The 17,186-nt window shown below is 37.2% G+C and overlaps 1 protein-coding gene across 1 annotated transcript in view; it reads left to right on the top strand.

Moving 5' to 3' along the window:
• Nucleotides 1-12,566: 12,566 nt before the first annotated feature.
• CA8 (carbonic anhydrase 8) overlaps nucleotides 12,567-17,186 on the top strand; it is a 177,473-nt gene continuing 172,853 nt past the window's right edge. Inside the window, exons 1-2 of the mRNA XM_069099997.1 lie at nucleotides 12,567-12,885; nucleotides 14,827-15,018. Coding sequence (XP_068956098.1) covers nucleotides 12,780-12,885; nucleotides 14,827-15,018 — 298 coding nt within the window. The 5' untranslated portion in view covers nucleotides 12,567-12,779. The remainder of the gene's footprint in view (nucleotides 12,886-14,826; nucleotides 15,019-17,186) is intronic.

Below are 17,186 nucleotides of genomic sequence, written 5' to 3'. Positions count from 1 at the left end.
GATTCCAGGGCTGGTACTCTATTCACTGTGCCACCTAGCCACTCTCTCCCCCCCCCCACCCCCCCCCCCCCCCCCCCCCGTCCCCCCCGCCCAAGTTCTTTACAAACATTTTCTCACTCAACTCTCACAATAATCCTATGAGGTAAGTGCTATTATTATCTCCATTTTACAGCTGAGGCACACAGAGCTTGAGAGGTTTGCCCAGGGTCATACAAAAGTGTCTGAGGTTAAATTTGAACTCGAATATTATTGACTAATAGACAATAGAGGGAATAAAAGGAGATAGTCTCTGGGTTTGTGTATTTTTTTCCTCCTTGAGATGGAGGAAGGAAGGAAGGAAACAAGTAATTATTAAGTGATTACTATGTGCCAGATACATAGGGAGGAGAAAAGAAGAGACTGTGCATTTCTTAAAATTGGAGCCTGATAAAGTGACAGTACCTTAAATGTAGAAGTAGGACATAGGAAAGGGAGGAGAATTCATGAATTTATCTTGGTCAGGAAAGGGATGATAAAAACATATTATAGTGGTAAACACAGGAGAAAGTGAACAATGGACTATGTTGGTTATAGAAAGAGGAAGAAGAATGTCTGAATTTGAAGACAGTCAGAGAGGTGATTATGTCATGCAGAATGAACTATAGCTACAGAGGGCTGATTAAAAAAAAAGGGGGGGGGAGTGCAGACCCAGTACTTTGGATTTAACAAGGGAAGGCAGAGAAAGTTAAGGATACTAATGTTTCAATATTTTTAAGAAAAATAAACTTAAAATACCTAGTAATTATTTAATTTCTTTTTAAGCAGAGAAATATAACAGAATATTATGGTGATAAAATTAACTTAATATAATTTGGATGAATTTTCCCATTTTGTAAAAAGGGTGGAAAATGAATTAGAAAGCAAAAGTCAATAACTTTAGGCATAAAAGAAATATATTCAAGAACAAAGATTTATAGAGTTAAAATGAAGATTTAGAAAAAAAATTGTTCTGAGTCTTTAAAAGCTGGACAGGTAAGAATGGTTTTAGATAAAGCAATAGAAAATATATGGCAAGAAAGATAAACGAGGCAAACTTGTTTTTCATGGACCAGAATAATGGAATACTATCAACTTAAAGCATATGCATGAAAAGCATGGTATGTAAGTAATTAAACTAATGGCTTATGGAAATTAAAAAAAGATCTAAATAGGGAGATTATAATTGTAGGTGATATCAACATTCATCTTTGAGAATTAGGTAAGCCTAATCAAAATAAACAAAAAAAAAATGAATGATGTGAAGGGAATGCTAATAAATTTAGAAATGATAGATTATTGTAATTATTTAATGCAAATTTTAAGTACATGCTTATTTTTAAAATTATATAACACCTTTAAAATTGATCTAATACTAAGGTATGAAGAAAGGTAAAGGAAAACTAAATTATCAAAATCTGACATTGAGGAGGGGGAATTCACAATGGGTAGGAAGAAACTTGAGAAAACCACCATTAATCAATCTACTCAATTATGTCTTCCAAAATGAAAATTTAAATTAAATAAATGGTTATAAAACATATAAATAAACACAAGAAGAATTTGAGAATATAAACAATCTAATGATAGAAATAGAAATTGAAATGAATTAACACATTTATTAATAATTTAAAAATTAACCCATACAAAACCCAACCTCAAGCCTCAAACTCCTGATCTGTCCAGATTGACTACGAATTCAATCAAACAATTTAGAAAATAAGTTTTTATTGGTCTTTTGTTTTTTACATAATCATGGTTTTACCTACTATCTTTCTCCTTTACCTCCCAAGAAAGTGATTATATATTAATATTTTAAGACACAAAAAAAGAAAAAGAATCAGCAAACCTGATCTGTTGAAAAAGTCTGAAAATATCTGCAAAATGCAACACTTGCACATTCTGTAAAGTATGACACTCCTTCCTCTGTAAAGGGGTAAGGTGGGTGTGTCTTTTCATATCTCTTCTTTTGAACTGGGGTTGTTCATTATAATTTTTCAACATTCACTGAGTGTGTGTGTATGTGCAGACATGCGTGCATGTGAATGTGTTCTTCTTGCTTATATTTTTGTAGTCATAGTGGACCTTGTTTTCTTGGCTCTTCTTACTTCACTCTGCATTGGTTCATTTAGATATTTCCATGCTTCTCTGTATTAATTACCTTCATCAATTCTCATAGCATAGTTACATTCCATTATATTTATGTGCCACCATTAATTTAGTTATTCCTCAATCCATAGAAATTTGCTTTGATTCCCATTCTTTGTTCAAAACCAAAAAGTATTACTAGAAAAATTTTAGTATACATGAGGACTTATCAATGGTTTTCTTGGGATATAAACCCAGTAATGGAATTTCTGGCTAAAAGGGTATAACTATTTTAGTCACTTTGTTTTTCATGATTCCAAATTACTTTTCACAGTTTCCAGAACACATGCTCTCAAACTAAATTAAGTCAGCTAATTGACTATGTGGACACACAATTGAAAGGAACATATATATCCCTGAAGAGTGTAACTGTAGTTGTGAAGTTTGCATAGATAAGTCGCACTGTTCAAATAATATTAGAAAGAAAATTATAAGAAAAATACAAAATACACATATAATGTATGATTATTAATTTTAATTAATTGATTTTATAAATTGTGCTTATATACAGGTAATTTTGTGGATTTACTAGAACATTCAATATTAAGAATTCAATTGTCAATTGATCAACAGATCAATCAATAAATATTTATTAAACACATACTACATGCCACAAATTGTGGTAAGGACTAGTGCTACAGTTCCTTAAGTAGCTTAAATGAGGGAGGCAACATGTGAACAAATATATACAAAGCAAGCTAGTTACAGGATAATTAGAAGATAATTAACAGAGGGAAAACACTAGAATTAGGAGGGGCTGGGGGAAAGATTCCAGTAAAAGATGAGATTTTAGTTGATCTTTAGATGATGAATCCATGGAATCCAAGGAAGTAAGAAGTTAGAGTGGAGACAGGAGAGAGTTCCAGGCATGGAGAATAGCCAGTCAAAATTCTGGGAGCCAAGAGATGTAGTGTCTTGTTAGTGGAACAGCCAGCAGGCCAGTGTCACTTGATCAAAGACTATGTATGGGGGACTGGTAAGGTAAGAAGGGTCAAGGTTATGTAGGTCTTTAAAAGCCAGAGTATTTTGTATTTGATCTTAGAGGCAAAGGAACCATTGGATTTGTCCAATAAATAATATACTTCTCCATTGGGAGAAAATTATAAAATAGACTAATACAATCATAGATACAGAATTGAATGGAATCTTAGAATTCAGCTAGTCCAATCCCTTATTTTACAAATGAATAATCTGAGGTTTAAAGTCATTTTAAAGACTAAGATCTCCACGGAAGTAAGTGATAGAGCTGTGATTTGAATCCAGTACCTCCAACTTGAAAAGAAGTACTCTTTCTGTTATACCATGTGATCTTTGGAAGCAATGATTATATATCCTGTTGCCCTCTTTCATTAATACTTTATTATCACTCATTATCTGAATTATTATAAGCATATTTTGATAACAATAATGGTCAAAAGGTGAAAGATATGCACTTTGGAAAAATGGTGACCTGGGTTTCTTTTCTTTTTGTTAGCCAGCACCTTATATTGACTGTTGACCCACCCCACGAGGTGAAATCCTGTTGATTTATTCGTATGTACCTGTAGAAGTGAGGCTAAGTGATCTATAAAGCCTGTATTATTATTATTGCTGTTGCCACTCACATTATTATTGCCATTATTACTTATTTTCTACTGTAACTGTAAGTGCAAACTCTATTTTGGAACACTTTTTGCTTTTTTTTTTTTTGCTTTATGGAGGGCAATTGGGTTAAGTAACTTGCCTAAGGTTACTCAGCTACTTTTTTGTGTGTGGGTGTTAAATGTCTGAGGCCTGAACCGAACTCGGGTTTTCTTTAAAACACAGCCATTTGTAGTCCCATAAATTTGTCTGTCAAAGGTATAATTTTTCCCTTTTCATCTAACTTTTGCAAAGCTTCCTCCTCTCCCCTAAGATAATAGTAGCTCCTGTAAGTTATCCTTAGGATATTTATTAATGCTCAAACTGAGCAGCCTGCTTGTCCTGAGACAACTGTCACCTCCAAATGTCACTGACTGTATATCATCCTTAGGTTTATTAAGGGAACCACTCTATCATATTTACCTTCAGACAAGAGGTGCCTACATTTAAGGCCACTGAGGATCCATGACCATGTGTATGGAAAGAATTGTCCCCAAGCAAAGCTTCCGTGCTTTGGCCAGTTAGCACTCAGAAAAAAACTTCTACAACCTCAAGTTGCCTGGTCAATTACAGTTCACACAATGGGGTCTGGTGTGTGTTTAGAGGACCTCTGGTGTTATCCTTTGTAGGAGACTCCAGGTAGTCAATCCCTAGGAGATTTGTGATGATATGTAATAGAAATATCTTAAAGAGACTGTGGAGCATGGATAGACAGACATTTTGTAGCTGGTTCCTGATTGTTAGCCACAAAGCAAATGGCAGCTTCTTTGACTGCATACTGCACTGACAATGCTTTTAAAAAGCACCAACCAACTAGAACCTTGGTTATTTTTTGGGGGGTTGCTCTTTCCTTCACTAACAGTGTCCAGTGAAAGACAACATAGAGGTCTTCTCCCCTTTGAGGTTGATGTCTGGTCATATGAAGTAAGTCTTGGTCCTTTGTCTCAATGATTTTTCTTTTATGTTTTGGTCAAAGTACAACTTTGTGAGTTTTGAGAGTTTCTGGGAGCCTAGAAACTACTCAAGGTCTGGAATTCTGGGGGTCTGAGACTATTCTGAGTTTTGTAGCCAACGTTATGTAAGTGCCCCAAGAAGTGGGAATGGCCTTTGGAAGAGACATTTAGGATCCAGTCCAACAGTACCTGAGAAAAGAACTCATCTGGCAGCAATAATGCATTTGGATGTGAACTTGGTGGGACTAATGCTATGTAGGAATTGAGCTAAGTTTGAACTTTCTCTCCTCAGCGATGGAGGTGGTATGGGGAAAGTGTGCTGCCAAGATGCTGGTGGCAAATGATTGTAATTTTGATATTGCTATATTTTTAAAGTAAATATCCCTTTGTAAAAGCTAATTAATATTACATGGTTAAATGGAACCAGGGGTGTTAGTTACTGGCACCTATCAGGGACACAATAGGTGGAAGGCTGAGCTGAGACCAATAGAGAAGTTACCACAATCCTTCAGGGTACCCCTAGAACCTTGTAGAGAAGATGTAGCAGGCTTTGTTCTAGGATAGCGAGACAATAGTATACTTGCTATACTCCAATATCCTTCAGAACAGAGGTGTCAAACTCAAATCAATTTGGGAGTCACTAAACAGTTCAGAAGGGTCCCTGTGGGCTGCATATTGATGTAGAAGATCACAAATTAATATTATCTATGTTTCATTGTATTTTTATTTATTTTGCTAGACATTTCCCAATTACACAGAGTTAAAGTGAAGATTAAAAAAAATTGTTCTGAGTCTTTAAAAATTTGGGAGAGTGGTGGGCCTTAGGAGAGCAGTGGGCCATTTGTGGCCTAGTTGGGTAAGTGTTTGACAGTTCTGCTCCAGAATAGACTGAGAGGTCTCACTGATAAGGATTGACATCAGAAGTATACCTCTGTCACTCTATTAACAGAAACAACCTAAATTCAAATAACATAGTTGCCAATGACACCTTGTAACCCTCATATAGATTTGGCTATATGCATTGGTAGAATGTATTTTTCAGCTGGAAGTACCCAACAGGTTATAAGGTATATTTGCTACTCATTTGAAATCTGGCTGGTTATAACTTACTCTGAAATAGTTCATATCCTTCAGTGAATTTCACTGGAATACATGAATTTTGTGTTGGGTTTTGCTTTAATCTTTTTTTGTGGCAAAAGGGTGATAGTTGTCACAGAACTATTCATTTATTTAACATCAGCCACTAAATGGTGGGGGATGGGCAAGGAATTTTCATCCTTTCTCTGACTTTTGGAATTAGTTCCACAAACCTAGAACAGATAAACATCTAAAACACTTCAACAACACAACCATGATCTCATTGAGGCAGATACTCTTTCAACCAGTACACTACAACACACCTATTCCCTTTGGTCATGTGTAATTCTTATCAAATTCATTCTGTAAATCTTCTATTGAGATATATTCCCAATGTCTTAGAGGATTTTGGTTCTTTTACCATTTCATGGATGTCCAGGACACATACATTGCCTATCTGTTCTATCTATTTGCTAATTTTTTTTCTGGTCTTACATTTCTTCACTGACTTCTCAAATAAGAATCATTCTTGGCTGTATGCTAAGGAGCCTACTTAAAAACACCTTGCATTTCCAGTGATCCTTTGAGTCACCTGCAAATTTGATTCTTCTGCAGTGGTGCTGTGCTATGATTTGGTGCCATTTAGACTCACTGGGAGAATATTATTGTTGTTATTGTTTTAGATGGTGTTTGTGTCAGGGAATAACTCAAGATTATACAAAACACTATACAATTCTGTCCCCACCCCCAAATGCGATATAGTTGGATTTCCTCTTATTAAATTTTGTATCTAACTTAATGTCCTTATACAATATCTTTACAGGAAGTAAATATTAGTCCACTAACTGAATGGATTTCCCATTCAAATGTATGTCATAATATTAACAATGTGTGTTCTTTATCCAGTTAGATTTTCTGTTTACATTCTTGAATTGATTTTGAATAACTGTGGATTTTTATTGAGGAATCTCCTTACTGTTTGGATGCTTGATTCAATTGACATAATGTTATTGACAAACAAAAAAAGTATTTTTTGATTTTATTGAATTTTATTGAATAAGAATAAGAATTTATTGAAAAATGTTAATCTAGTTAGACTTTTTATAGAACACCCTCTATGATAGTGGCAAATAATCCAAGTGTCTCCTTCACTTGATATTGATTTAAAAAATAGCTATGACTCTAGACCTAGAGGTTCTCAAGCCTTGGGCTCTGATGAACTGGCTCTGATGTTGGTGGTTAACCTCAAAAGATTATATTTTCTTTGGCTCATATGCCCCCACTGAGAATTTTTTTCCTGGGAAATCTCCAAACTGTGCTCATAACAAATTTCCAAACACTGATGGTATCATAACCATATCAAGTATGGTCCATTCTTTATTTTTCCCCATAGAAAATGCAAAAGGTGAAATGGGACTCTCCATTAACATAAAAAACACACAAAGACCTCACAGTAGTTTGTATCTTTCCTTGGAAGGAAATGGAAGGGTTTGCCAGGAGGGTAATACCTTGACACTTTTGTGAGATCCCTTTCTCCCTCAGATTTCTATGGAGTTTCTTCAAGACTTGTATCTTCAAGACTTATGATTTGGCTTCCATCCTAGAGGGAAAGCACATGTTGGGGCTGGTGGACAGGAAAGCCCTTTTGCATCAGAACTGTACTGCCTGAATAATTCACAATAACAGCATGGTACAAATCACAGGTTTTCTACTTGTCTATCTTGTGGTTTTTGTCCTTTAGAACTCTCTTCCCATTCTGAGGGCCAAGTGATTGACTAATCCTTTTCTTTCTCCTTGGTTCTCAGCAATTCTTTATCTCTTTCAAGAAAGTCATATCCCTGAAATTGTAAACTTGGGAGGTAACAATCTCCAAGGCTGGTGCTGTTCAGGAAATTTCTCTTCTAGAAGACTAGATTTCAGGATTAGGCTGCCTAGCACATTTCCCTCTTCTTCTTACCATTAGACAGGTGTTCTGCAGCTGTGTCCATGAACTATTCTCTTGGGCAATGCTTTCTGATCTCCCCTCATTCAATTTGGTATCCAGTTCATATCTGACTCTACCATATACTTCTGCCTTGTTGTTGTTCAATTATTTCAGTCATATCTGACTCTTTATGACCCTACTTAGGGTTTTCTTGGCAAACATACTGAGTGTTTTACTATTTCCTTTTCCACCTCATTTTGTAGATGAGGAGACTGAGGCAAACAGGGTTAAGTGACTTGTCTAAGGTCACACAACTAGTGTGTGTCTGAGGTCAGATTTGAACTCATAAAGTCCTGACACCAGCTCTGGCACTATTATCCATTGCACCACCCTATCTGCCCCTCATAGTTTCTGTCTTATAATAGCTATTAAGGGCTATTAATGGTTGGGCAGAGGAGGATGAGCTCAATTCTTCATCATTACCCAGATGCTGTTGCCATCTCTTGGGTTAGGAACTCTTGGTTCTCTCCAGGATCATGTGTTCAGAAAGGGAAATAGTTAAGTAAACAACAGCTAGGAACCCTGATGTCCAGGAGCTCTTCTCTTGCATGACTGAGGCAAGCAGATGCAGCTCAACCACTATATGCTTCTGATAAAAATGAGTCATTAATCAACCAAATAGTTAATATTTATTAAACACATACTATTTTCCAGGCACTGTGCTAGGCACTGGGGAAACAAAAAGATGCAAAAGGCAGTCCCTGACCTCAAGGAGCTCACAATCTAATGGACAACTTCTTTGGATGGGGGTGAGAGAAACTCACATTCCCTTTGCTTCACCCTAAAAGAAAAGCACAAAAGAAAAGGAGAAAAAGTTAAAAAGAAGGAAGAATGGAGTGCCTGCTCTTTTTTATAGACTGGCACAAAGGAGGTTCCAGGGAAAGTGTTGGTCAAGATTTAACAACTGGCTCTCTGAAGAAACAAACAGGAACTTGCACTCATGACACAGTTTTAAAGTATAATTTGCACTATTAACATTTTCCATTATTTTCTTAAGTCTAGACAACAGCAACGACAACATAGTCTCCCAAGTCCTGATTTGTGTCCTTTTGTCAATTTCTGAGGCAGAAATGCTCACAATGAAAATTTAACAACTGGAACAGTGAATAGAGTGCTGGGCCTAGAGTCAAGAAGACTCACCTTTGTGAGTTCAAATCTGGCTTCAGACACTTATATCTATGTGTCCGTGGGCAAGTCACTTGACCCTGTTTGCCTCAGTTTTTTCATCTGTAAAATGAGCTAGAGAAGAAAATAGTAAACCATTCAAGTATCTTTGCCAAGAAAACCCCAATCTTTGCGTTACAAAGAGATGGACACAACTGAAACCACTGAACCACAAAAGCCTGTATGAGCTGACTCCTAGACAACTAAATTTAGCCTCTGTTCCTGTAACCCACCCCCTATGAAGTGCTAAGAAATGGTTGCAAAGTAACCATTTCGTCTTGGGACAATATTTATCAGTGAGACTTAGGAGGGATCTGAGTCTACAAGCATTTATTTAAGCACCTACTACATTCCAGGTATTCTACTAAGAATTAGGGATATGAAGAAAGGCTGCTCTAAAGTAGTTGACATTCTAAGGGCAGAGACAATATACAAACAACTATGTATGAATAAAATATCTAAGGTATACATTTTATACACATGCTATATACATATACATGCACACATATATTAATATATACATATATACACATGGTACACACATTATATATTATATAATATATTTTATATATAATATATATGTTATTATATATAAATAGCCAGCAGAAAGAAAGCACTAGCATTAAGAAGGATGGGAAAGACTCCTGGGAGAAACAGGAATTTTAGATAGGAATTGAAGGAAGCCAGAGAAGCTGAGAGACAAGAGATGAATTCCAAGAGGGAATTATTGGGGATAACCAGTGAAAATGAATGGAATCAGAAGATGGAGTGTTTTGTTGTAAGAACAGAAAGGAGGCTGGAATCCGATCCCTGCAGGTTACATATGAACTTAGAAACCCAACAATCAACACCATCTATGTTCTATTATATTTTTATTAACTTTGTTAAACATTTCTTAATTACATTTTAATCTGGTTCTCTCAGTCTTTTTGACAGCTTTTTTTCCATGCTGCATCTGACTGGGAATTTGACACCTTTTCCTACACTAATAAAATTACGGGTTCAGTTCCTAGCTCTATAAAATTCAACATAATGGGAATGAACAGTGAAAATTTGTAATTTATTGGAATCTGAGGGAAATTATTAGATTGAACTTTGTATTTGCAAAACTTTTTACAGACATTTTATTAGTTACTTCTAACTACTTTATTAGGTAGACTTGTCTTGTTACTGCCAGATTTTAAGAAACTAAGGTTTAGAGAATGTACAAAGCTATTAAAAAAACTCACAGTAAGAACTTGAACTTTTTCAGTCCCAGATATTTTTGTATTGGTCAGTCTTCTGAGTTGTGTGGTTAACTTCTACCAACTCTTTGTTAAGGTGAGAAGGTACTCATGACTGAAACTTAAGCCTAAATTTAATAAGGTCAATATTAATCTATTTTATTAACACTTTGGCTAGAACATCTAAAAAGTGGCAGAAGGGACTGGTTTGGATTTTGCTTCCTCTCTGTCTTACCCATTCACTGAAGAATTTTCTAATAGCTAATTGAGTGGCCCTGAAGTGGGAACCAGAAGATAGTAGGGAGGGGTGGCTAGGTGGCTCAGCGAGTAAGAGCACCGGCTCCGGCTCCAGTGTTGGGGTGACCTGGAAATTGAATCCTGGGCTCAGACACAGCACCACACCCAGAAATAACTGGCCGTGTAACCTTGGGCAAGTTACTTAACCATGCTTGCTTTAAAAAAAAAAAAGATAGTAGGGAGACTGAAACCCCATAAGTCATATTCTGAATAATCAAAACTTAAGAGTTCATAAGGATACTTGTTTTTTTTAGGAGACTACTAAAATTCTTATCATTAACCGGAAATCTGAGGTTGTTTTTTCGCACACCCCCTTATGAAAATGTAGCTAGCCAGAATAAAGATTACTGAATAGGGCCCTTAAGGGAGAAACGAAGGGGCCTGAAGTCTTTAATGCTGGCCTAGGAAATAGATTTTAAAAGGTAATAATGTGACCGCTGTGGAACATGAAAGTTCCTGTTTGTTATGCAATGTGTACCTTTCATTATTTACACGATTTCACTAGGTGATTGTGGAGTTGTGTACATAGCAAGTCCTGACTGTAGCACGGTCACAGCCTCTGAGAATAAAATGAAATATAATTATATCACTCATGTCTTTGCACCAGCATTTCCTATGAGTAACATTTCCCTAAATTATGACCTATTTTTCATTTTAATTTATTTCTAAAAAGTCCCTAAATTGTTTTAACAATCCATAAAGTCCTTATATATACTTTGTTTCCAAAATTTCTATTGTGCATATTAAAATGAAGCACCAGGTAATGAAAATCCTAAAGTGGGACACAATTTTATTTAACAAATATTTTTAAAATGCCTACTATGTGCACATTACTTTTTACAGTTACAAAGCTTCCTTTTCTCTTCCCTCTCCTAGAGATAATGGTAATTTTGGTGAGTGTCTGGGGGGTAACCCTTTTCTATTTCTTTGATATGCCAAAGGTTCAAAGCAGTTTCTGATGTAAGTATTCCACCATTCACTTATTCCCTCCTGCCCTCTCTCTTCAGGAGTTATTTCTGAGAAGTAGGAGGCTGCATGGTAGAGGAGAGAGACAGGCTGGCTCTTCTGGAGTCACAGGAACTGGGTTCAAATGCTTTTTTTTTTTTTTTTTGCTTTTTGGAGCAGAGAAGGCAGGGCAATTGGGGTTAAGTGACTTGCCCAAGGTCACAGGGCTAGTAAGTGTTAAGTGTCTGAGGCCAAATTTGAACTCAGGTCCTCCTTTCTCCAGGGCTGATGCTCTATTCACTGTGCCACCTAGCTGCACTAAAATTCTGTGATTTTTCTTGAGCAGTATTATATGTACCCAAGCATTCATTATTTTTTTGGGAGGGTGGGGGAAGGCAAGGCAATTAGGGTTAAGTGACTTGCTCAAGGTCACACAGCTAATAAGTGTGTCAAGTGTCTGAGGCCCAATTTGCACTCAGGTCCTCCTGACTCCAGGGCTGGTGCTCTATTCACTATGCACCACCTACCTGCCCCCCTGGGTTCAAATTCTGATTCTGTTACTGTGTTACCTTAGGCAAGTCATTTAAACTTGCAGAGCCTAGTGGTTCTACAACTGAGGACTAGGTGATCCTTAGGTCCCTTTCAGTTCAAGATCTATGTTTCTATGATTGACATATCATAGTTAGTTAGACTATAAACATTTATTAAGCACTTATCAATAATAAGTCACTGAGATGCTACAGCACTTGTTAGCTCTTCTCAAGGTTGGACAGAAGCTTAATTGTTATGGGGGGGGGGTAACGTGTGTGTAGGGAGTGAACCAGGAATCTTTAGGGGTGGGGAAGAATTTCTAATAAAAAAAAGAAAAAAAAATACCCTAAGCATTGGAGTGTTCTTTCATTTCAGTCAGTACTGTACTATCAGCCCCATGGGATGTTTCCTGATAATCTTTCCACTCCCAGGGCAAAGAGACTTATTAAGACTTACCTCTTTTGGAATACATGCTCCACCCCCAGTGAATTCACACTTTTCACTGTTTCTCTTGCCTAGCTTTATGGTTCTAAGTTATATAAAGTAGGACTTTAGACGCACTCTCTCTCATTCTGCAAAACAAACCTCTGGGTCTCGCAGCTACACACATACACGCGAACGCGCGTGCACACACTCGGGGAGTACTCAAACGCAAGGGCACACACACACACAGACACACACACACACACACACGCACACACGCACACACACACACCCGGAGCTGGGAAGTTCGTACTGGCTCCTTGCTCTGCAGAGAACAACAGGCTTTCTAAAAAGTCAGGACCGTCAGCCAGTAGAGAGGAAGGTCCGGACAAGCTGCCCATGGCTGACTTGAGCTTCATTGAAGATTCTGAACCCTACACTGGAAAGGAGGAAGATGATGAAGAGGAAGAGGAGGAGGAGGGTGTGGAGTGGGGTTACGAGGAAGGTAATAGAAAACCCTGCACAGAGTTGGGTTATCGTGGCTGGGAACAAATCTCCTGACAAATGTCCAGGCTACCGAGGTTCGGGCAGTGTTTACTCTCCATGTGGGCTTGAGGTCTTTTAGGTAGGCTGGCGGGGTGGGGGTCAGGGGGCTGGTGGCAGCGGTGAAGAGAACAGCCACTGGGCAACCCCGCAGCGCCTAGCGAAGACCGCGGGGTACGAGAGAGTGGCGGGGAGCGCAGAGGTAGCAGCCCCGCTCTGCTCCCTCGTTCTCTTGCTTGCTTTCCCTGGGCTCAGAGCTGAGAGCTGAGACCCTGCCCTTGGTCACTCAGGGAAGGCCCTGAGCGTTCTCGTTCAGCGGGGCTGCCACTAGCTCCTCCCTGGAGTCCCCGCTCCCTTCCCAGGAGGGACCCACCTCGAACCCGTGGCCTGCTTTTCATTGTAGTTGCTACTTAATATAATTTTTGAGAATTTGTTTTAGGTAGAAAAGCTGATTTCCTGAATTCTCCTCTCTTCCCCATTGGCTCCTTCTGCGCCTCAAAAAGCGATATTCCTTTATTTGACCACCCTCCACCCTCCACCCCCCTCGAACCCCCCACCCCCCACCCCGTCCCGGGTCCCCAGTCCCTTCTCCCTTCCATTATCACCGTATAACTTGATCTATATATGTGTATGTATATATAAATCTAATAATTTAGCTCATTAGCTACTATTCTTTTTGGAACTAAGTTCTCAAGTTTTTGCTAGAAGTAGAAGAAAGTTTAGCTGATGAGGGATATCTAATGACACATAATGTTGATAGTACCCTGTTTCATCAAAGTCTTTAATTTAGACCAGTTATCTTGATTTGAGAACCAGTGTGGTGTCATGGATAAAGAGCCAGAATGGCCAAGGAGTCAGAAAAACCTGTGTTCAAATTCTTCCTTAGACATATTTATTCAGGCTGTGTGACCCAAGGCAAGTTACTTAAACTCTCTCTGCCCCAGGTGACTCTACACATAGAAGCTGCTGATTTACATCCCTTTAAAAGTTAGAACCACAAAACCAAAATGGAATCTAACAAAATTAATGGCTTCAGAGTTATTTTAAAAAGTTTTAGAGCAACTTTTACTGGACATTTTGAATATATTACATTAGTGAAATGTCATATTATCTGAATAAACAATGCATTATGAGTACAACCAGCTCTTTCTATATGTCGATTTCAAACTGAAAGCCTTCGAAATGCAGTTCTTAGAAGTTAGTACCCTAACTTTCTCTCTATTCATTTAGGGCTACTTAATATCATTTTGAATGAGTACTGATATGTAAATGCTTATATTTGCACACTTGTAAAATATATAATTATGTCAGTTTTAAAAATCATATAATGAATTTTTGTGTGACATGTTTTTACATTTGTACACATGGATACCACACTAATATGTTATCATTTTCCATTTATCTTCAAAAGTGATTTTTTTAGCATCACACTTGCCATTCTAATTGTTCCACATTCAGTATTATTGCTATTACCAGCAGTTTGTGATATTTTCATGTTTCTTGTCATGTTAAGATAATTTTGCCTTCTTCAAGTCACAAATCACATAATTATATCTATGTGATAAAAATAAAAATATTGTATTGTGATATAAATCAATTAAATATTATGGGTTTTTTTATTTAAAAATTAATAGTTTGGGTAACATGAAATTTTTGTGCTGTGGCTTTTTCAGAAAGTCAAATATTGCTTTAAAATCTAATGAAATGTATTTATCTTTCTTTTACCTGACATGGCCATGAAACTGTCCATAACACAAGTTGTTTCTTATTGATGGAAGTGTCAGGGTCATAAACAGAAAAATAAATGATTTTTGTTTATATATGTATATATATATATACATATTTGTAAGCTACAAAAAAGACTACTTTATTTCAACTTGATTATTATTTATTTTATTCTCAGGAGTTGAGTGGGGCTTGGTGTTTCCTGATGCTAATGGAGAATATCAGTCTCCTATCAACCTGAATTCAAGAGAAGCCAGATATGATCCCTCACTCCTGGATGTTCGTCTATCTCCAAATTATGTGGTTTGTCGTGATTGTGAAGTCACTAATGATGGACATACGATTCAGATTGTTCTTAAATCAAAATCAGGTATTTTAAAAAAATTCCACTTCCTCTGCTTTCACCTTCCAGCAAACCAGATTGTTGTTATTATGATCTACAAAATACTAATTGAAAAGCTTCTATGATAATGAGGTAGATAGAGTAACATTTCTATATTTTCTGGAAACTAATTTATCTTATGCATTATATTTTCTTTTCCTCCTCCCTACCAGTTGCAAAAGTTTTGTTAAAGACTATTATTAAACAAGGTAGAATGTGTGTATGTGTATATACACATATACATATACAGACACATATATGCATACAAATATGTACACATATAAGTGTGTATATCTATCTATGTACATATCTATATCTACATGTTTTTTTAAATCTTTTTTTTTTAAGAGAGTCATAGGGATCATAAGATTATCAGATGATAGGTTTAGAGCTGGGAGGGGCCTTGGAGGCCATATAACTCAACTTCCTCCTTTCATAGATGAAGAAGGGACCTAAGGCTCACAGAGAGGTTTAAGATTACACAAGGAATAAATAGTAGAATTAGAATCTGAATCCAGGTCAATCCAGCATCTTTCTACTATACCACATTTAAGATGATGTCAGGTAGATTGTTCTATACTTTGTGATAAAACGTTTCCCCAGGTGGTGGTATAACTTTATACAATACATATAGTAAAGGCTATAGTTCTGGAAATTGTTGGATCTTGGGAAAGATTTACAAAATCCATATGTTACCCTGAAATATTTGACCAGGCTATTTTTTTTAGGAGATTGCCATAATATATCTTCAGTGTTAGGGCAGCTAAGTGGCACAGTGGATAGAGGGGCAGGTCTGGAGTCAGGAAAACTCATCTTCCTTGGTTCAAATCCAGCTTCAGACACCTACTAGTTGTGTGATCCTGTTTACCTCAGTTCCTCACTTGTAAAATGAGCTGGAGAAGGACATGGGAAAACACTCCACTGTAGGAATGGGGAACCTACCCTCAGTGCCACATGTGTCTGGCTAAGTCCACAAGTGCAGCCCTTTGACTGAATCCAAACTTCACAGAATAAAATCCCTTAATAAAAAGATTTGTTCTGTAAAACTTGGAATCACCACATCCAAGGACCTGGAAGGTCACAAGTGGCATTGAGGTCACAGGTTCCCCACCCCTGCTCCAGTATCTTTGCCAGATATACACCAAATGGGGTCACAAAGAATTGGGTGTGACTTAACAATAGTTAGAAAATCTATGTTACACAGGAAGGTTAAATGAACTGTTCTCGTGTAAAGTGGACAGGATTGCCTAGATGATCTCTGAATTTCTTTAACTCTACCAATTCAGACCTTGGTCTATTCATGTATAAAGTAAGGAAGGAAGTTGCACTCTATTCTACAAAGCCCCTGCCATCTCTCAATGCTATGATCCTTGATATTGTGACTTGAAGTTAGCTCAAAATATTTTTCTCAGTTGATTAGAATTTTTTTAGGGGAAGTGTTCAGACCTGTGGTTTCATAGTGATAGAGAATTCCTAGGGAGGAAAGTCCCTCTAATAATGCAGATCAGCTGTTGCTCTTCAATTTATAATTCACTTGAGAGTTGCTTTGGGCTACTGAGAATGTTAAATAATCACCCCTCCCCCTTCCCTGGGTCCCATAGTTAATATTATGATGTTAAGACCATTATTGCCTGGTGCATGGTCAGGCTAAGTGACCTGTTCACATGAGGGTCACACAGCCTGTATGTGTCAAGATGGGCCTTGAAGACACATCATTGTACCTTTGATGTGGCTCTCTATTCACCATGCATCACCATGTTTCTCTTGCTTAGTGTATTAAGAAAAGTTGGAACACACACACACACACACACACACACACACACACACACACACACACACACCAACCCCCAAAACAAGCTGACCTTTCCTGGAAAACACTTGGGGAAGGGTGGAAAATTAGACTATATTTGAATTACATAAGGTGCCTGACAAACAGTGCCTAAATGTGTTTAAATTAATTCAGGATCAATACATGTGATATTTCAAACTACAGATTCCTTAGATTTATCATTACCCAGTTCAAGCATTGATTTCTAACTATAGATTAGTCATTAATTATATAGATGGTTTTGAACCTTAATCTAGAATTAATAGTCCATCAGGGAATTATAGATTCATGTTTCTTTTCATACTTGTCCAAGTTTGGTCAAGGTACA

Source organism: Petaurus breviceps, unplaced genomic scaffold (genome assembly GCF_028583685.1).
Source record: "Petaurus breviceps papuanus isolate PSGF00001 unplaced genomic scaffold, PetGlider_PUasm1.0 38, whole genome shotgun sequence".
Lineage (NCBI taxonomy): Eukaryota > Metazoa > Chordata > Mammalia > Diprotodontia > Petauridae > Petaurus > Petaurus breviceps.
Note: the sequence above shows the minus strand (reverse complement) of the source record. Positions and strands in the feature narration are given on the sequence as shown.